General features: G+C 43.2%; 1 protein-coding gene across 3 annotated transcripts in view; it reads right to left on the bottom strand.

Moving 5' to 3' along the window:
* Positions 1-22,397, bottom strand: part of LOC124038034 (cAMP-specific 3',5'-cyclic phosphodiesterase 4B-like) — a 240,049-nt gene that overhangs the window by 60,305 nt on the left and 157,347 nt on the right. For all 3 annotated transcript variants that reach the window (XM_046353406.1, XM_046353407.1, XM_046353408.1), the window contains 4 exons: positions 13,108-13,302; positions 12,218-12,254; positions 11,820-11,890; positions 816-865 (listed from right to left, as the gene is read on the bottom strand). In XM_046353406.1, the coding sequence (XP_046209362.1) occupies positions 816-865; positions 11,820-11,890; positions 12,218-12,254; positions 13,108-13,302 (353 nt within the window). The remainder of the gene's footprint in view (positions 1-815; positions 866-11,819; positions 11,891-12,217; positions 12,255-13,107; positions 13,303-22,397) is intronic.

Raw genomic sequence — 22,397 nt, 5'->3', positions numbered from 1 at the left:
TGTAAGTCCAATGACTGGAAGTGTTTAGGATAACACACAGCGAGAGGAATGAGAGGCATGAAAGTAAGCTCCCTGTGTTATGACTGTCTGTAGCAGGAGACTCAATGGCATCCCAGACTCCTTCATTGTGACGCTAACCACTAACGAAATCTCACACTTATCCTGCTATGTTTAATCAACATTTCAGAGAGCTCCTCTATCTTTCTTGTCTCACCATTCAAGTGTGTGTGTGTGTGTGTGTGTGTGTGTGTGTGTGTGTGTGTGTGTGTGTGCGTCAAAAAGGCCTTGTTGTTATGGCAGCCTGTGCTACTCACACTATCACCCATATACACAGCTTGATAGCTAGTGACGTAGTGTAGGCTGAGAGCATTAAGCTCAAGGACACAGTAAGGAGTTCCCAATCACGCACACATCATTGTCTCAACTCCCTAATAATGGGTCCAGTACATTTCTGATGAGCAAGATTCACAATGTTGTATTTTCAGTGAGAAGATAAAGACATTGGGTGAGAGTAAGAGGTTTTCTGAAACTTCCCATCAGAGCAGTGATAAATCCAGACTAAATACAGGCTGGGGGTGGGGATGTATCTGAACCGATGACAGGGAGGGACAGGGTCGGGGGTGAGGTCTCAGGATCTCAAGAAATCAAGAGAAGAGAGAGGGGAAGAAGGAGAAAGAGAGAGAGAGAAAGATCGGAGAGATGAGAGACCAGAAGAACAGTCTTGGCATTGAGACTAAGGCTGATTCAAACAACAGTCAGTGAGTCAGTGGCAAACAGATGGACAGACAGGTGAGAGCAGTGCATTGTGGTCTTACCTGGCAAACAGACTCTGGTGATGGGAGGCTGAGTGGCCACAGGGGACCTCCTGAGGAACGAGGGAAAAAAATGCAATAACATCAGTATGGATATGAAGTAAATGTTGATAGGCCTCTACATCAGATCGTTACATTGTGTAATGGCCAACCACATCTGCTAAGCCAATATCGGTTAAGTGCCTCTACGTGAGGAGAAACAGAGGGAGACGGACAGAGGAGCATAAGAATGCCTGTGCGGATTCAAAAAGAAACACTGAAAGAAAGCGATTGTGTGAAAATGAGAAAATGATACAGAGCGCGAGAGAGATAGAGAGCAAGAGCAAGAGCCAGGTGATTAGAAACAGAGCGAATGAGAGACCGAGAGAGAATGAGATTGAAAAAGGGACCAGGTAAATGAATGAAATAATAATAATAAATCAAATAATAATAAAATGTGAATTGCATTCAACCTTTGCATTCAGCAAGCTCAAAGCCCATCTGCCTGATCCACACTGAGCGTGTGTGTATGAGCCTGCAATTGTGTGTTTACCTACGTGTGTGTGAAGTGTGTCTGCGAGAATATGTGTGTGTGAGTGCGCGCGTGTGTGAAAAGGAGAGAGAGCGAGAGAGAGAGATTATAATGTAGGTCATGGAGGCTTTGGGTTTTCAATGAGGCAGGCTATTCAACACAAGCGTTTTAATAGGAGAGCTTGTGTTCCAGTAGCTTACAGCGTGCTAGAGACAGACCCGACAATAACAGGGTGATATCTAGGGTGCAGGAGGAAGGATGCCCTACACTAAATCTTTCCGACTGAAGCTTTACACCCCAGTTCCGAGTGGAGTCATTCTAGAGAAGGATGTTACTGTATGTACACCCTTAGTAAGTGACTCACGCATAGCCTGTCATGTGCGCATTACGTTTCAGACGTACCAGACAAACTAACGGCAGATATGACACGCACAACCTAATCACTCACATAATGACAGTCCACATCAGGTCAAATTAAATGTTGATGTACATTAAGTATAAACGTCCACAAATTCATTTGAGTAAATGAGATTTTAGTATTTTGTTGTGAAGCTGCTGTTTTGATTAGAACCAATATTCTCTGTCGGTGGTAATAGGGTTGTTTTTGTACGTTTTTCAAACCATCCCACGGCTAAACCCGCTTGACAAAAGACTGCAAACAGATTGTCCCGTTTTCACAAGAAAAAATCAAACCTGGTGGTTTACATTCTGCGGTGCAGCGTACCATCTCTCTCCTCTCTCCCCGGCGTTATTATTAAACTTAGTTGAGAAAAACACAAGGGAGAGAAGGAATCCGAGGTCTCATTGGAACCTGGCAGAATAATAAGTCGTTCTAAGTTCCGTGTTCTAAGATCACTTGTTCTGCCTGAGGATGAACGACGTGTGGAACTGTGAAAATGTTCCCACGCAGCGAGACGGTTGATGATGAAAATTACAGGCGTCTCTCATCTTTTTAAGTGGGAGAACTTACACAATTGGTGGCTGACTAAATACTTTTTTTGCCCCACTGTAGTCTCCTATGTTTATTGAAAACATTAATTAATTAGCATTTGCTGTCTCTCAAATACATTGTTACAGTTAGTGGTTAGGAAAAGTGCCTTTCAAAAGTATTCAGACCCCGTGTGTGTGTGTGTGTGTGTGTGTAAGTAAAGAAATAAAACAGTAAAAAGACATTTGAAAAAAAAACAGTAGCAAGGCTATATACAGACACCGGTTAGTTGGGCCAATTGAGGTAGTGTGTACATGAATGTATAGTTAAAGTGACTATGCATATAAGATAAATAGAGAGTAGCAGCAGCGTAAAAGAGGTGTTGGGGGGGGGGGACACATAGTCCGGGTAGACATTTGGTTACCAGTTCAGGAGTCTTATGACTTGGGGGTAAAAACTGTTGAGAAGCCTTTTTGTCCTAGACTTGGCACACCGGTACCGCTTGCCATGCGGTAGTAGAGAGAACAGTCTATGACTGGGTTGGCTGGGGTCAATTTTCAGGGCCTTCCTCTGACACCACCTGGTGTAGAGGTCCTGGATGGCAGGCAGCTTTGCCCCAGTGATGTACTGGGCCGTACGCACTACCCTCTGAAGTACCTTGCGGTTGGAGGCTGAGCAATTGCAGTACCAGGCAGTGATGCAACCGGTCAGGATGCTCTGATGTTGCAGCTGTAGAACCTTTTGAGGATCTCAGACCCATGCCAAATATTTTTAGTTTCCTGAGGGGGAATCGGCTTTGTCGTGCCTTCTTCACGACTGTCTTGGTGTGTTTGGACCATTCTAGTTTGTTGGTGATGTGGACACCAAGAAATTTGCAGCTCTCAACCTGCTCCACTACAGCCCCGTCGATGAGAATGGGGACGTGCTCGGTGCTCCTTTTCCTGTCGTCCACAAACATCTCCTTATTCTTGGTTACGTTGATGGATAGGTTGTTATTCTGGCACCACCTGGCCAGGTCTCTGACCTCCTCCCTGTAGGCTGTCTCGTTGTTGTAGGTGATCAGGCCTACCACTGTTGTGTCGTCAGCAAACTTAATGATGGTGTTGGAGTCGTGCCTGGCCATGCCTGGTGGGTGAACAGGGACTACAGCAGGGGACTGAGCACGCACCCCTGGGGAGCTCCAATGTTGAGGATCAGCGTGGCAGATGTGTTGCTACCTACTCTCACCACCTGGGGGCGGCCCGTCAGGAAGTCCAGGATCCAGTTGCAGAGGGAGGGGTTTAGTCCCAGGGTCCTTAGCTTAGTGATGAGCTTTGAGGGAACTATGGTGTTGAACGCTGAGCTGTAGTCAATGAATAGCATTCTCACATAGGTGTTCCTTTTGTCCAGGTGGGAAAGGGCAGTGTGGAGTGCAATAGAGATCGCATTATCTGTGGATCTGTTTGGGAGGTATGCAAATTGGAGTGGGTGTATGATTTCTGGGATAATGGTGTCAGCACATGCCCGGAGCACACATCCTGGTAATCCATCTGGCTCTGCAGCCTTGTGAATGTTGACCTGTTTAAAGGTCTTACTCACGTCGGCTACGGAGAGCGTGATCACACAGTCATCCAGAACAGCTGATGCTCTCATGCATGCCTCAGTGCTGCTTGCCTCGAAGCGAGTATAGAAGTGATTTAGCTCGTCTGGTAGGCTTGTGTCACTGGGCAGCTCGCGGCTGTGCTTCCCTTTGTAGTCTGTAATAGTTTGCAAGCCCTACCACATCCAACGAGTGTCGGAGCCGGTGTAGTATGATTCAATCTTAGCCCTGACGCTTTGCATGTTTGATGGTTCGTCGCAGGGCATAGCGGGATTTCTTGTAAGCTTCTGGGTTAGAGTCCCACACCTTGACAGCGGCAGCTCTACCCTTTAGCTCAGTGCGAATGTTGCCAGTAATCCATGGCTTCTGGTTGGGGTATGTACGTACAGTCACTGTGGGGTCGACGTCCTCAATGCACTTATTGATAAAGCCAGTGACTAACATGTTCCAGTCTGTGATAGCAAAAGAGTCCTGTAGTTTAGCATCTGCTTCATCTGACCACCTTTTTATAGACCAAGTCACTGGTGCTTCCTGCTTTAATTTTTGCTTGTAAGCAGGAATCGGAGTTGTGGTCGGATTTACCAAATGGAAGGCGAGGGAGAGCTTTGTATGAGTCTCTCTGTGTGGAGTACAGGTGATATAGAATTATTTTCCCTCTGGTTGCACATTTAACATGTTGATAGAGATTTGGTAGAACTGATTTAAGTCTCCGGCCACTAGGAGCGCCGCCTCTGGGTGAGTGGTTCCCTGCTTGCTTATTTCCTTATACAGCTGGCTGAGTGTGGTCTTAGTGCCGGCATCTGTCTGTGATGGTAAATAAACAGCCACGAAAAGTATAGCTGAGAACTCTAGTCAAGTAGTGTGGCCTGCAATATATCACAATATACTCTACTTCAGGCAAGCAAAATCTAGAGACTTCCTTAGATTTCGTGCACCAGCTGTTTTTTACAAATATGCACAGACCCCACGCCCCTCGTCTTACTGGAGTGTGCTGTTCTATCCTGCCCGTGCATTGTGTATCCCACTAGCTGAATATCCATGTCGTCATTCAGCCACGATTCCGTGAAACATAAGATATTACAGTTTTTGATGTCCCGTTGGTAGGATATTCGTGATCATACCTCATCTAGTTTATTGTCCAATGATTGCACGTTGGCGAGCAATATTGATGGTAACGGCAGCTTTCCTAGTTGCCTTATGCGGGTCCAGGCGAGGCATCCGGCTCTTCTTCCTCTGCGTCACTTCCTTTTGTGAATAGTTGGGATGTCTGCCCTGTGGGGTGTTTGGAGAATATTGTGTGAGTCCTGCTTGCTGTTGCTGTTGTTGTTGTTGACAAAATCTTCGTCTGATCCGAGGTGAGTGATCGCTGTCCTGATATCCAGAAGCTCTTAGTCTAATCCGAGGTGAGTGATCGCTGTCCTGATATCCAGAAGCTCTTAGTCTAATCCGAGGTGAGTGATCGCTGTCCTGATATCCAGAAGCTCTTAGTCTAATCCGAGGTGAGTGATCGCTGTCCTGATATCCAGAAGCTCTTAGTCTAATCCGAGGTGAGTGATCGCTGTCCTGATATCCAGAAGCTGTCTAATCTGAGTGATCACTGTCCTGAGAAGCTCTTAGTCTAATCCGAGGTGAGTGATCGCTGTCCTGATATCCAGAAGCTCTTAGTCTAATCCGAGGTGAGTGATCGCTGTCCTGATATCCAGAAGCTCTTAGTCTAATCCGAGTGATCGGTCCTGAGTGATCGCTGTCCTGATATCCAGAAGCTCTTAGTCTAATCCGAGGTGAGTGATCGCTGTCCTGATATCCAGAAGCTCTTAGTCTAATCCGAGGTGAGTGATCGCTGTCCTGATATCCAGAAGCTCTTAGTCTAATCCGAGGTGAGTGATCGCTGTCCTGATAACCAGAAGCTCTTAGTCTAATCCGAGGTGAGTGATCTAATCCAGAAGCTCTTAGTGAGTGATCGCTGTCCTGATATCCAGAAGCGCTTCGTCTAATCCGAGGTGAGTGATCGCTGTCCTGATATCCAGAAGCTCTTCGTCTAATCCGAGGTGAGTGATCGCTGTCCTGATATCTAGAAGCTCTTTTCTGTCGTAAGATACGGTTGCAGAAACATTATGTACAAAATAATTTACAAAAAAAACCCCCACATAATAGCACAATTGGTTAGGAGACCGCAAAACGGTGGCCATCTCCTCCGGCGCCATATTTAGTAATATTCCATTGTTAGTAATTTTCCAAACAGGATGTACCCATGACTAGAACCATTCAACACTGGTCTGACCAATCGGAATCCACGCTTCAAGATTGTTTTGATCACACGGACTGGGAAATGTTCCTGGAAGCCTCAGAGAATAACATGTATTTATACGCTGATTGGGTGAGTGAGTTTATAAGGAAGTGCATTGGAAATGTTGTACCCACTGTGACTATTAAAACCTACCCTAACCAGAAATCGTGGATAGATGGAGGCATTCGCGCAAAAATGAAAGCACGAACCACCACATTCAACCATGGCAAGATGTCGGGGAATATGGCTGAATATAAACAGTGTAGTTATTCCCTCCACAAGGCAATCAAACAAGCGAAATGTCAGTATAGGGATGAAGGGGAGTCGCAATTCAACGGCTCAGACACGAGACGTATGTGGCAGGGTCTACAGGCAATTACGGCCACGTCACGGACACCGACGTCTTGCTTCCAGACAAACTAAACACCTTCTTTGCCCACTTTGAGGATAGTACAGTGCCAATGACACGGCCAGCTACCAAGGACTGCGGCCCCTCCCTCTTCTTCTCTGTGGCCGACCACATTATCTCCAAAGAGAATTATCTTTGATTATAGTCACAGCCATGTGAATATTTGCCCGCTTTGAGGATAATACAGTGCCACCGACTCTCCCCCGTCTCCTTCTCTGTGGCCGATGTGAGTAAGACATTTAAACATGTTAACCCTCGCAAGGCTGCTGGCCCAGATGGCATGACTAGCCTAGTCCTTAGAGCATGCACCGACCAGCTGTCTGGTGTGTTTACGGACATATTCAATTGCTCCCTATCCCAGTCTGGTGTCCCTACTTCAAGATGGCAATCGTTGTTTCTGTACCAAAGAAGGCAGAGACTGAACTAAATAACTATTGCCCCGTAGCACTCACTTCTGTCATCATGAAGTGCTTTGAGAGCCTAGTCAAGGATCAAATCACATCCACCTTACCTGCCGCCATAGACCAACATCAGTTTGCATACCGCCCCAACATGTCCAGTGACGATGCAATCACCATCACACTGCACAGTGCCCTATCCCATCTGGACAAGAGGAATACCTATGTATGAATGCTATTCATAGACTACAGCTCAGCATTCAACACCATAGTACCCTCCAAGCTCATCATTAAGCTTAAGGCCCTGGGTCTCAACCCCGCCCTGTACAATTGGGTCCTGGACTTTCTGACGGGCCGCCCCCAGGTGGTGAAGGTAGGAAACAACATCTCCACTTCGCTGATCCTCAACACTGGGGCCCACAAACATTAGAGGGAGCACCCCCCTATCAATGGGACAGTAGTGGAGAAGGTGGAACGTTTTAAGTTCCTTGGCGTACACATCACAGACAAACTGAAATGGTCCACCCACACAGACATTGTGGTGAAGAAGGCGCAACAGCGAGGCTGAAAGTGGCTTGTCACCTAAAACCCTCACAAGTTTTTGAAGATGCACAATTGAGAGCATTCTGTCAGGCTGTATCACCACCTGGTACAGCAACTGCACCGCCATCAACTTCAAGGCTCTCCAGAGGGTGGTGCGGTCTGCACAACGCATCACCAGGGGGCAAACGACCAGCCCTACAGCACCCAATGTCACAGGAAGGCCAAAAAGATCATCAAGGACAACAAACACCCTAGCCACTGCCTGTTCACCCCGCTAACATCCAGAAGGTGAGGTCAGTACAAGTGCATCAAAGCTGGGACCGAGAGGCTGAAAAACAGCTTCTATCTCAAGGCCATCAGACTGTTAAATAGCCATCACTAACACAGAGAGGCTGTTGCCGACATACAGACTCAAATCATTGGCCACTTTAAATAATACCACTTTAATAATGTTTACATATCTTACATTACTCATCTCATATGCATATACTGCATTTTATACCATCTATTGCATCTATTGCTGCTTGGCCATCGCTCATCCATATATTTATATGTACATATTCTTATTCCATCCCTTTACATTTGTGTGTATTACTTGTTGATATTACTGCACGGTCGGAACTAGAAGCACAAGCATTTCGCTACACTTGCATTAAACATCTGCTAACCATGTATTTAAAATAAAATATATATATTTTTTTTTTAAATACCCCCTTTTCTCCCCAATTTCGTGGTATCCAATCGTTAGTAGTTACTATCTTGTCTCATCTCTACAACTCCCGTACGGACTCGGTGGAGACGAAGGTCGAAAGCCATGCGTCCCCTGAAAACACAACCCAACCAAGCCACACTGCTTCTTAACACAGCGGGCATCCAACCCGGAAGCCAGCTGCACCAATGTGTCGGAGGAAACACCGTGCACCTGGTGACCTGGTTAGCGTGCACTGCGCCCAGCCCGCCACAGGAGTCGCTAGTGCACGATGAGACAAGGATATCCCTACTGGCCAACCCTCCTAACCCGGACGACGCTAGGCCAATTGTGCGTCGCCCCACAGACCTCCCGAACAGCTAGCACTATGCTAACCATGTATTTGACCAATAAAATTTGATTACATTTTTGATTTGAATAACAAAGTAAAAACTTTTTTTTTTTAATTGTTGCGAATTTATTAAAAACTAAAAACTTAAGTATTACATTTGCATAAGTATTCAGACCCTTTACTCAGTACTTTGTTGAAGCACCTTTGCTAGCGATTACAGCCTCGAGTCTTCTTGGGCATGCCGCTACATCCGTGACTAAGGCCCTTCTCCCCCGATTGCTCAGTTTGGCCAGGCGGCAAGCTCTAGGGGGAGTCTTGGTGATTTCAAACTTCTTTCATTTAAGAATGATGGAGGCCACTGTGTTCTTGGGGACCTTCAATGCTGCAGAAATGTTTTGGTACCTTTCCCTAGAACTGTGCTTCGACACAATCCTGTCTCGGAGCTCTACGGACAATTCCTTTGACCTCATGGCTTGGTTTTTGCTCTGACATGCACTGTCAAATGTGGGTCTTTCCAAATCATGTCTAATTAATAGAATTAATAGAATTTACCACAGTTGTCGAAACATCTGAAGGATAATCAATGATCAATGATCAAGATTTCGAGTCTCATTGCAAAGGGTCTGAATACTTATGTAAATAAGGTATTTGTTTTTTATTTTTAATAGATTTGCTAAAATATAAAATAAAAACAGTTTTTGCTTTCTCATTACTGTATGTAGATTGCTGAGGATTTGTATTGATTTAATCCATTTTAGAATAAGGCTGTAATGTAACAAAATGTGGAAAAAGTCAAGGGGTCTGAATATTTTTCGAATAGCACCGTAGCTAGCTAATTTTAGACATATTAGTATCAGTCAAAACCACTCAAAACAAGACATGGTATCAAGAACCAAATAAAACTAGCTGAAATGAGCCACCTACGATTCCCCACATTGCAGCTTCTTGTCATTACATATCTGAGATGCCTACTTGTGTCTTAGAAAATGAATTGAAATGAGGCTATGTATGTTTGCAGTCATTCATGGACAGTGTTGAATAAGTCATACAAATAAGCATTGGATAGTAAATACTTCAGGCATCAAATATCATGTTTTGACATTTCTGTACTGTGAACATGCTAGGCAAAGGTGGTAGGGTGACTCACAACTCATAAACACATCATATTTTGTCTATGTAGAGTAAGATGATGGCAAGGACCTTCAACCAGTAGGCCTCAACTACCTGAAGATTGATCATTAGATTTATCATGAAGGTTGGGTGATTTGGAGAAATTAATAATTATAACAAAACATTTTAAAAACACAGAGCAAACTCTGGTTTCTTTTCAACTGAGACCCCCACACCAGTTGGTCACTGGTGTTTTAGGTTAACGTGAGCTCTAGTGTAATTGTGTTTTTATCAGGAGTCTGACACGAGAGATTTGGTGGGAGCATAATCAACAGCGTCTGCATCAATCAAGACAATTGCTTTGTGAGAAGGTGCTAAAGTTCACAATTAGCCATTGTTATATAAATGAAAGCTGAGAAGTACCCAGGGGCTTGGCCCCAAGTCAGGGCAGGTCTGCCAGAGCCATGGCCCAGTGAAACATAGGTGCCAGTCTACGTAGATGGAAACAGAAAAGTCTGAGCCTTTTGGGTAAAACACCAGGGTAAATCCGCAATTGGAACTCTGAATATATGAGGAGTGGCCAGCCCTTATGGAGAGCAAGTAGGATTTTCTTCCAGATCTATTTTAAAGAGATAGTTCGCCTTCCTTACCTTGAAAGCAGCCTATGGACAAGGATAGACTGCAATCTATGCTTTGGTTACCTACTGCCATCAACCACTAATATGAGTATTTCCTGTGCAAAGCATTGGTGTAGTGTTAACATGCCACATAACTCCCCACCTAACTCCCCACTCCCCACCTAAGAACAGGGATCAATCCCTACATCCAACCTTCCCACTGTCTCCCCAACTAATTTCCTTACCGTTTAAATAAAGTGTAAAAACATATATATTCAAAAACGTATAATAAATATATTTTTTTTAAATTAGCATACTTGAAATGTAATCTTGTCCAGGGGTTGTGCCAGGGGGCAATAAAATTCACAATAGCAAATCTCACACCAAGCGGTCTTCAAAAATTGCCAGCAGCTGGGTTGAATAGTTGGATACTGTCCTCTAGTGGATGAAGATACAAGCTACAGCACATGTACATTATTTTCTGTTATTTATTATTTGACCCTGTTGGTCATCTATGAATGTTTGAACATCTTGAAGAACAATCTGGCCTCAATGGCCATGTACTCTTATAATCTCTTTCAGCACAGCCGGAAGAGGACTGGCCTCTCTCTAGGTTTCTTCCTAGGCTCCTGCCTTTTTAAGGAGTTTTTCCTAGCCACAGTGCTTCTACATCTGCATTGCTTGCTGTATGGGGTTTTATGCTGGGATTCACATCTGCAGATGTGAAAAGAGCTTTATAAATACATTTGATTGATTGTTATTTCCTCCCAGATCTATGGAAGCCCGTTCCTGCCACCAAAATAAAGAAATCTGATTAGGAGTTATGAGATAGTAAGTTGGTATTATAATATATTAAGTCATAAGTATGAGATAGTAAGTCATAATTATGAGATAGTCAGTCTTTATTTGGTAAACAGCTGAGGAATGGGACAGGAGAAATGTAACCACTTCTCAAATACATAGATGCAAGGACTGACTATCCATTATATCAAAATGATAGTTTTAACCAGGTTTTGAAGCTATACAGGGTTTGTTTACAATTACATTGTTTACAAACAAAAACGTATATTTTGGGTTCTGATGGGGTAAGACCGTTGATCATGAGGCATTTCTAAGTTACATTTTTTAAAGAATCAATGGCTTCATATGAATCATTTAAAAGTACAAAAATGGATGTACAAATTCCAGATTGAAAAAATGAAAAGCTGAAATGTCTTGAGTCAATAAGTAGCTGGCAAGTCTGTTTGTTTGGTTACCTCCACAACTACTGTAGCTATCTGGTAAACTTGCTAACTACTTCAGTGGATGTTGAACACATATCTACCGGCAAATGAACATGTCTAGTAGCAAACGTCTAAAATTATAGCAGTGGGATAAGCGAGATAATCAACTCTATGCGTTCTCTGGAAATAATGCAACTCCGTGGAAGGGTGAGCGCCGCGCTGCTAGGTTAGCACCACGTCGTGCATTATTGTCCATAGAACGCATAGCCCCTCGTTGATTATCCCTTACATATACCAGTTGATATTGTGGTTAGTGTGGTCTAAATGAATCAGTCAGATCACCAATAAGGCCAGAAGCTTACTTGTTGGAAGCACATTGGACATTGGTCAGGACTGTGAAGCTGTTTCTTACACTTCGAAGGCTTGCGAGGACCTGGAGCGAAAGAGAACACATTCATCCATTTTGAATAGCACACAGGACAGGTTTCACCAGGCGGTCTGAATGTAGCAGTGCTACAGTACAGAATTGAACACATTCATCCATTTTGAATAGCACACAGGACAGTTCCCGAGTCACTGGGCTGGGTTTCACCAGGTGGTCTGAATGTAGCAGTGCTACAGTACAGAATTGAACACATTCATCCATTTTGAATAGCACACAGGACAGTACCGAGTCACTGGGCTGGTGGTCTGAATGTAGCAGTGCTACAGTACAGAATTGAGGAAAAGGACAGATGTGCTGGGATTAGAATATAATTACCTGAGCAAAAGGCGTTACTATCAAGTCATCGCCATGTCTGTAAACACAAACAAAAACATGTCAGCAACACATCGTAAACATAATTAAGAAAGCATTTAGAACTGTACCATGAACACATACCAGGGTGAATGGGCTCCATCAGTCCATTGGTTCAACACCAGGGGCAAGAATGTTACTTTAAACCACATCTAAGGAGGTAGTCATTATCAAAGTATGTGCCAAGTTAGTTACTGGGCCAAGTCCCAATTCCCTAAACTGTGCCTGTAGTTCAGCCATGGAGACCAAATAGGCATCTTGCAACCGACCGACTCCACAGCCAAATCACAATCAGATCAGAGCTCAAATGGCCGTTTGCATGATAGGCCCATTGGTGCATCAGTGCCAAAATAGGACTTCGTGACAGACAGACGTTAAGCAATAAGAGCCAGTTACACTCTGACGTGACTAAATATCCCCAGAATTCACTTAGGTAAAAGAGGAAGTAATGTGCAAGTAAGTAATACTTGTTCAACTGGAATGTAATGTTGTTAGGTCAAACACTGGATGTTCCTTGTTAAAGGACATTCCACTTCTTTCAACTGCTCTGTTTCTGGAGTCTTTAAGATTTTTCTATCATCGGCTGAATCTGTCATTATATTTGGTCATTTCGGTTACAAATTAGCCTCTTTTGGAGCACTTTTTCCACTCATCACTATTAGTGGTAGTACTTTCCGTAGAAACGGGTGTCATGTGATGTACCTCTGTACCAGGGGACATGAATCAAACACAATGGAACACATATTCAGATCACTTCATGGTGTGTGTGTGTGTGTGTGTGTGTGTGTGTGTGTGTGTGTGTGTGTGTGTGTGTGTGTGTGTGTGTGTGTGTGTGTGTGTGTATGAAAACATACAGTTCAGATGCAATGGATGAGTTGCGGGACATGGACTTGGGCGAGAGGTCATAGTCGCTATCTGAGCGGTACAGGAAGGACTCTCTGCGTTGGTTGTGTCCGGGGAAATTGGTGTGTAGAACCAGGCCTGACCCGGGAGAGGCCGAGGGGTCCAACGGACTACAGCTGGCTGAAGGGCCATTCTCCACATCAAAGCTGCAACACAACACAGAGGCAACAATGTTAGTAACACAATTACTACATGTTTTCTACTGGTCCTTTGTGGCTCAGTCGGTAGAATAGGGTGCTTGCAACACCAAGGGTTGAGGGTTCGATCCTGCAAGTTGCTTTGGATAAAAGTGTCTCCTAAATGGGATTTTTAATACTTTCCACCTTACAGGCCAGGTACAGAACAGAAGCCTGAGCGCCTGCCTGTCCTTGTATGTGTATGGTCCTTCTGTAGCTCAGTTGGTAGAGCATGGCGCTTGTAACGCCAGGGTAGTGGGTTCGATTCCCGGGACCACCCATACGTAGAATGTATGCACACATGACTAAGTCGCTTTGGATAAAAGCGTCTGCTAAATGGCATATATTATTATATAATATTATGTGCAACTCACTGACACCACAAATGAATATGTTCCTTTGGGAAATAAAAGTTGATCTAAATCTAAAAGTTTCAAGGTCTTGACAAAAGTCTAGACTACAATACGTAGATGACCTAACATACCCATGACAAAGAGCACGAGCATGGATGACAATACACTGACACTCTTTTTAATGGAATGCCAATCATTGGTTTCATCAGTCATGGACAGGATAGTGACACATCGTGAAACTATAGGTCTAACTGACACAAACTGGAAAAAAAGAAAGAAATTATGACATAGACGTTGCTATTCCAATCAGGGTAGGAGGTCAGTGGTGTAAAGTACCTACGTAAAAATACTTTAAAGCAATACTTAAGTCGTTTTTGGGGTTCTCTTTACTTTACTATTTATATTTGACAACTTTTACTTTTACTTCACTACATTCCTAAAGAAAATAATGTACTTTTTACTCCATACATTTTCCCTGACACCCAAAAGTACTCGTTACATTTTGAATGCGTAACAGGATAGGAAAATGGTTAAATTCACATACTTATCAAGAGAACATCCTTGGTCATCCCTACTTCCTCTTATCTGGCAGATTCACTAACCACACATGCTTAATTTGTAAATTATGTCTGAGTGTTGGAGTGTGCCCTTGACTATCTGTAAACTAAAAAATAAAAAAATACAATTCTGCCGTTTGGACTGCCTAATAGAAGTAATTTGTAATTATTTATACTTTTACAATTTCATCTACTTTTGATACAAGTATATTTAAAACAGAATACGTTTAGACTTTTACAGAAGTAAAATTAACTTGGTGACTTTCACTTTTACTAGTAATTTTATATTAATGTATCTTTACTTTTACCCAAGTATGACAATTGAGTACTTTTTCCGCCACTGATAGGGGTTTGAGGAAAAGAGAGAGGGATCTTGACCAACATTCCCGGGAGAGATATCTTCTGAAAAGTCTCAAGGTTTTCCCAGGCAGCAAGTGGGAGACAACGGGGAAGAGGGGGAAACGAGTGGTGACCTCTGTTACTCCTCGCTGCAGGAGGCTCAGCGGAGAGGAGGGCAGAGGTCTTCTGAAACTCTCACAAACACACGCACACATTTGAAAGACCGCCAATCAGAGTTCAGAGAAGATAAATAATTAAATAAAACCACCACCTGATTCAGGAAACCAAGCCTGGGGCCACTGATGCATGTGATCTGGATAGGGCCTGATGGGAGGAGGACACAGTAACGTGTGAATATGTGCGCACGCGCGTGTGTTTGTGTCAGAAGGCCTGTCCTCTATGGCAGGGTAATGTTTAGGACATTGCCAGCAGTAAAATTGGAGCTCAATTTCAAAAAAAGACAAGCGCTTTAACTTTGAAATTGTACTGTATGACCGAAATTGACAGAGTGGATAACACTTCCTCTCCGCGGACCCTGTACAGGGACCAAAACAACCACTCAGAGATTAACAGAAGATCAAAACACACACCTCAGGGCTGACCTCTGATGAAAACAACAGGACACACACAGCAGGCTGTGCTGGGCCCAGTGTTTGCGGTATTAGTGATAAGTAATCTTATGAAAGAATTACATAAGTGTACTGAGGCTAAGGCTTTGGCACTATACTGTAGGGCATCTGAAACACATGGCTTTCACTCCCACTACCCCCTTATTAAGTAAACAGTAAGCAAAATGTCAACTCTGTTTGGACAGTACGGGGCAATGTGATCACCTACACTCTAGGTGAGGAAAGTTTAACTCCGTTCTCTTATATCGAGGCAGAGTTAAGTATTGATAACTGGTCGCACGATTAGCTGAAAACATTGAGTCGATACATGTAAAAACGCCAATTCTAAAAATGCTTACCCCTACCTATGTTTGTCCCATAGAATTGCGGCTCTTCCACAGGTTGCTGAAATTCATACTTTTAATAAAAAATGGTCTTGAATTCAAACAAACAATAGCCCAGGCCAATGAAGCGACACACAGATTGTATAATATTAGGATGCAATATACAGTTGAATTCGGAAGTTTACATACACTTAGGTTAGAGTCATTAAAACTAATTTTCAACCACTCCACAAATTTCTTGTTAACAAACTATAGTTTTGGCAAGTCGGTTAGGACATCTACTTTGTGCACGACACAAGTCATTTGTCCAACAATTGTTCATAGACAGATTATTTCACTTATAATTCACTGTACCACAATTCCAGTGGGTCAGAAGTCTACATACACGAAGTTGACTGTGCCTTTAAACAGCTTGGAAAATTAGAGAAAATGATGTCATGGCTTTAGAAGCTTCTGATAGACCAATTTACATAATTTGAGTCAAATTGAGGTGTACCTGTGGATGTATTTCAAGGCCTACCTTCAAACTCAGAGCCTCTTTGCTTGACATCATGGGAAAATAAAAATAAATCAACCAAGACCTGAGTAAAAAAATCCAAACACCTGAAGGAACCATGTTCATCTGTACAAACAATAGTATAAACACCATGGGACCAAGCAGCCGTCATACCGCTCAGGAAGGAGACATGTTCATCTATACAAACAATAGTATAAACACCATGGGACCAAATAATAGGATAAACAAACAATAGTATAAACACCATGGGACCACGCAGCCATAATACCGCTCAGGAAGGAGACATGTTCATCTATACAAACAATAGTATAAACACCATGGGACCACGCAGCCATAATACCGCTCAGGAAGGAGACATGTTCATCTATACAAACAATAGTATAAACACCATCCACGCAGCCATAATACCGCTCAGGAAGGAGACATGTTCATCTATACAAACAATAGTATAAACACCATGGGACCAAGCAGCCGTCATACCGCTCAGGAAGGAGACATGTTCATCTATACAAACAATAGTATAAACACCATGGGACCACGCAGCCATAATACCGCTCAGGAAGGAGACATGTTCATCTATACAAACAATAGTATAAACACCATGGGACCACGCAGCCATAATACCGCTCAGGAAGGAGACATGTTCATCTATACAAACAATAGTATAAACACCATGGGACCAAGCAGCCGTCAGCCAGGAAGGAGACATGTTCATCTATACAAACAATAGTATAAACACCATGGGACCACGCAGCCATAATACAGGAAGGAGACATGTTCATCTATACAAACAATAGTATAAACACCATGGGACCACGCAGCCATAATACCGCTCAGGAAGGAGACATGTTCATCTATACAAACAATAGTATAAACACCATGGGACCAAGCAGCCGTCATACCGCTCAGGAAGGAGACATGTTCATCTATACAAACAATAGTATAAACACCATGGGACCACGCAGCCATAATACCGCTCAGGAAGGAGACATGTTCATCTATACAAACAATAGTATAAACACCATGGGACCACGCAGCCATAATACCGCTCAGGAAGGAGACATGTTCATCTATACAAACAATAGTATAAACACCATGGGACCACGCAGCCATAATACCGCTCAGGAAGGAGACATGTTCATCTATACAAACAATAGTATAAACACCATGGGACCAAGCAGCCGTCATACCGCTCAGGAAGGAGACATGTTCATCTATACAAACAATAGTATAAACACCATGGGACCACGCAGCCAGCTCAGGAAGGAGACATGTTCATCTATACAAACAATAGTATAAACACCATGGGACCAAGCAGCCGTCATACCGGGAAGGAGACATGTTCATCTATACAAACAATAGTATAAACACCATGGGACCAAGCAGCCGTCATACCGCTCAGGAAGGAGACATGTTCATCTATAAATACCGCTCAGGAAGGAGACATGTTCATCTATACAAACAATAGTATAAACACCATGGGACCACGCAGCCATAATACCGCTCAGGAAGGAGACATGTTCATCTATACAAACAATAGTATAAACACCATGGGACCACGCAGCCGTCATACCGCTCAGGAAGGAGACATGTTCATCTATACAAACAATAGTATAAACACCATGGGACCAAGCAGCCGTCATACCGCTCAGGAAGGAGACATGTTCATCTATACAAACAATAGTATAAACACCATGGGACCACGCAGCCGTCATACCGCTCAGGAAGGAGACATGTTCATCTATACAAACAATAGTATAAACACCATGGGACCAAGCAGCCGTCATACCGCTCAGGAAGGAGACATGTTCATCTATACAAACAATAGTATAAACACCATGGGACCACGGGACCGCTCAGGAAGGAGACATGTTCATCTGTACAAACAATAGTATAAACACCATGGGACCAAGCAGCCGTCATACCGCTCAGGAAGGAGACATGTTCATCTATACAAACAATAGTATAAACACCATGGGACCAAGCAGCCGTCATACCGCTCAGGAAGGAGACATGTTCATCTATACAAACAATAGTATAAACACCATGGGACCAAGCAGCCGTCATACCGCTCAGGAAGGAGACATGTTCATCTATACAAACAATAGTATAAACACCATGGGACCAACCAGCAGTCATACCACTCAGGAAGGAGACATGTTCTGTCTCCTAGAGATGAAGGTACTTTGGTGCGAAAAGTGCAAATCAATCCCAGAACAACAGCAAAGGACCTTGTGAAGATGCTGGAGGAAACAGGTACAAAAGTATCTATATCCACAGTAAAACAAGTCCTATATCAACATAACCGAAAGGCCGCTCAGCAAGGAAGAAGCCACTGCTTCGAACCCGCCATAAAAAAAGCCAGACTACAGTTTGCAACTGCACATGGGGACAAAGATCGTACTTTTTGGAGAAATGTCCTCTGGTCTGATGAACCAAAAATAGAACTGTTTGGCCATAATGACCATCGTTATTTTTTGGAGAAAAATGAGGGAGGCTTGCAAGCCAAAGAACACCATCCCAACCGTGAAGCACAGAGGTGGCAGCATCATGTTGTGGGGGTGCTTTGCTGCAGAAGGGACTGGTGCACTTCACAAAATAGATGGCATCATGAGGAAAGAATATTATGTGGATATATTGAAGCAACATCTCAAGACATCAGTCAGTTAAAGCTTGGTTGCAAATGAGTCTTCCAAATGGACAATGACCCCAAGCATACTTCCAAAGTTGTGTCAAAACTGCTTAAGGACAACAAAGTCAATGTATTGGTGTGGCCATGACAAAGCCCCGACCTTAATCCTATAGAACATTTGTGGGCAGAACTGAAAAAGCGTGTACGAGCAAGGAGGCCTACAAACCTGACTCAGTTACACCAGCTCTGTGAGGAGGAATGGGCCAAAATTCACCCAACGTATTGTAGGAAGCCTGTGGGAGGCTACACGAAACCTTTGACCCAATTTAAACTATCTAAAGGCAATGCTACCAAATACTAATTGAGTGTATGTAAACTTCTGACCCACTGGGAATGTGATGAAATAAATACAAGTTGAAATAAATCATTCTCTCAACCATTATTCTGACATTTCACATTCTTAAAATAAAGTGGTGATCCTAACTGACCTAAGACAGGGAATTTTTACTCGGATTAAATGTCAGGAATTGCGAACAACTGAGTTTAAATGTATTTAGCTAAGGTGTATGTAAACTTCCGACTTCAACTGTATATATGCAATATATAATATACAGATCTCTGACACAAGTAAAAAGTCGGAAGAACAAGTAAAAAGTCGCTAGTTGTATTCAATAAAAGATTGATCTCAATTTGTGTCAGAGTATCCACTCATTTCGATCATTTGCGAGGTGTGAAAAACAATTCAGTGAATGCCTTATGTCATGTAAATGACAGAATTATATATATATATATAATCATTTTGGACTCTGCTAACAAATGTTCCCCATGTGTAAATCCTGAAAAGGACTCCATTCAACTGTAGCCACAAGGCTTGCCAATGTCCTGTGACATGTAAACTACATGTAAACTACTACTAGGCCCCTTCACTAAGCATTTCCTTCCTAACCACAGCATCACTGGAATTTGCACATTGTATAGGACCTTCCTCACTCACATAGATACAGAGCCTTCGGGAAGTATTCAGAACCTTGACTTTTTTCCACATTTTGTTACTTTTCAGCCATATTCAAAAATGCATTACAATCTACACAAAATGCCCCATAATAACAAAGTGAAAACAGGTTTTTGAATTCTTTTGCAAATGTAAAAAAAAACTGAAATACCTTATTTACATAAGTATTCAGAACCTTTGCTATGAGACTCAAAATTGAGCTCAGGTGCATCCTGTTTCCATTGATCATCTTTGAGATTTTTCGACAACTCCACCTGTGGTAAATTCAATAGATTGGACATGATTTGGAAAGGCACACACCTGTCTATATGAGGTCCCACCGTTGACAGTACATGTCAGAGCAAAAACCAAGCCATGAGGTCAAAGGAATTGTCCGTAGAGCTCCGAGACAGAACTATCTTGAGTCACAGATCTGGGGAAGGGTACCAAAACATTTCTGGAGCATTGAAGGTCCCCAAGAACACAGTGGCCTCCATCATTCTTAAATGGAAGAAGTTTGGAACCACAAAACTCTTTCTAGAGCTGGCCTCCCGACCAAACTGAGCAATCGGAGGAGAAGGGCCTTGGTCAGGGAGGTGACCAAGAACCTGATGGTTACTCTGACAGAGTTCATCTGTGGAGATGGGAGAACCTTCCAGAAGGACAACCATCTCTGCAGCACCCCACCAATCAGACCTTTATGCTAGAGTGGCCAGACGGAAGCCACTCCTCACTAAAATGCACATGACAGCCTAATTGGAGCTTTGCACCTAAAGGACTCTCAGACCATGAGAAACAAGATTCTCTGGTCTGATGAAACCAAGATTGAACTATTTGGCCTGAATGCCAAGCGTCATGTCTGGAGGAAAACTGGCACCATCCCTACGGTGAAGCATGGTGGTTGCAGCATCATGCTGTGGGGATGTTTTTCAGCAGCAGGACAATGACCCTAAGCACACATCCAAGACAACGCAGGAGTGGCTTCTGGACAAGTCTCTGAATGTCTTTGAGTGGCCCAGCCAGAGCCCAGACATGAACCCGATCTAACATCTCTGGAGAGACCTGAAAATAGTTGTGCAGCAACGATCCCCATTCAACCTGACTTGAGGCTGTAATCGCTGCCAAAGGTGCTTCAACAAAGTACTGAGTAAAAGGTCTGAATACCTATGTATATGTGATATTTCAGTTTTTATTTCATTTTTATAAATGAGCAAAAATGGATTTGTCATTATGGGGAATTGTGTGTAGATTGATGAGGGAAAAAACTATGTAATACATTTTAAAAGAAGGCTGTATCCTAACAAAATGTGTAAAAAGTCAAGGGGTCTGAATACTTTACGAAGGCACTGTACATCTCTTTTCCTAATCAAAGTGAGAACATATAGAATTAAGCCTGCCCTATTACCCCAAAATATCAGTCCAAGATGGACATCAGGCTGACTGAGCCATAAGGCTGCCTGAACAACAAAGTGTGGAGTCTTTCACAGAAGCGAGAGAGAGAGCGAGAGAGCGAGAGAGCGAGAGAGAGCGAGAGCGAGAGAGCGAGCGAGAACGTTTTGTACCATTTCCTCCATCCATCATTCCCACGATTCCTGTTTTCTGACTAGAGAGATAGAAGAAGGAACTATTTATCAAACACGTTGGCTGATATACACAAGCAGAAGCAAAATCCCTTACTGCAGGGATTAAATGATGAGCTTTGAGGAATGAAGGGGTCAGGATTACACCACAACCAGGAAGCCTGGCTATGATTGGTAGAGTCCGATGTGTGAGCCTCTGCTGAAAGGCTCAGAATGGTCATGGAGTACATTGACGTGGATGTGACAGAAACATGAAACATCCATGGTTAAATCAGCTCTGGGAGCCTGAGTAGGGAATAACAGTTCAATTGCCACTGGAATGTATACATTAATGCAACATGGTGGATGCCAACCTGACAGTGAAAGGGGGAGTTGACAGTTTTAGCTTAATATGTGACCTGACCAGGAAAACCTGACCAGGAAAAACTGGACCAGAATTATAGCTCAACCTATGCTCTCATTTCAGAGAAGTGAGGATGAGGAGAAACGGTGTACAGTAGAAACCATCATTTCCAGTAAGTATTAAGTACTGTATTGTCTCTGTTCTGCAAAAACAACCAGGAAGTGATCCCAATGACCTCTGTGTGACTTATACAGTACATCCTTCCCCCATGATGCAGCTGAATCATCCCGCCTTAACAACAGTCTTGATGGGGGGGATATACCATGGAAATGGGGAGCGATATAGAGGGAGCAAGAGTGAGAATAGAGGAGAGTCAGGAAGTGAGTGAAAAGTCAAGTAGGAGGGAGATCATTCGGGGACATGAATTGACTGAAAGACAGTAACAAGAGAGACTAAGAAAATGACATCGAGAGAGTGCAAGGAGAGAGCAAACAAGACTCCCTAGCACTGAGCGAAGACAGTGGGCAATGTCAAGTTAAGTCTGTTTAGCTCATGAAACATGGGGATTGGGGAATGACTGAAGGGCTATGGACATCATGCTGGCATCAATTTTTTTTAAATTAAAGTATTAATAGGAGACCGAATGCGATCAGACCATCATCTATTTGGCCTCCATATAACTCTTACAGAATTTACTTAGAAATTGAATCAAAACCTATTGGATCACAATTTGTTCTTAACTAAGACAAAATCATTCATAATTTACTTTTTTTTCTGCACAACATAGGTACAGCGGATCCC

This window comes from Oncorhynchus gorbuscha, linkage group LG06, assembly GCF_021184085.1.
Source record: "Oncorhynchus gorbuscha isolate QuinsamMale2020 ecotype Even-year linkage group LG06, OgorEven_v1.0, whole genome shotgun sequence".
In the NCBI taxonomy this organism is placed as follows: domain Eukaryota; kingdom Metazoa; phylum Chordata; class Actinopteri; order Salmoniformes; family Salmonidae; genus Oncorhynchus; species Oncorhynchus gorbuscha.
Note: the sequence above shows the minus strand (reverse complement) of the source record. Positions and strands in the feature narration are given on the sequence as shown.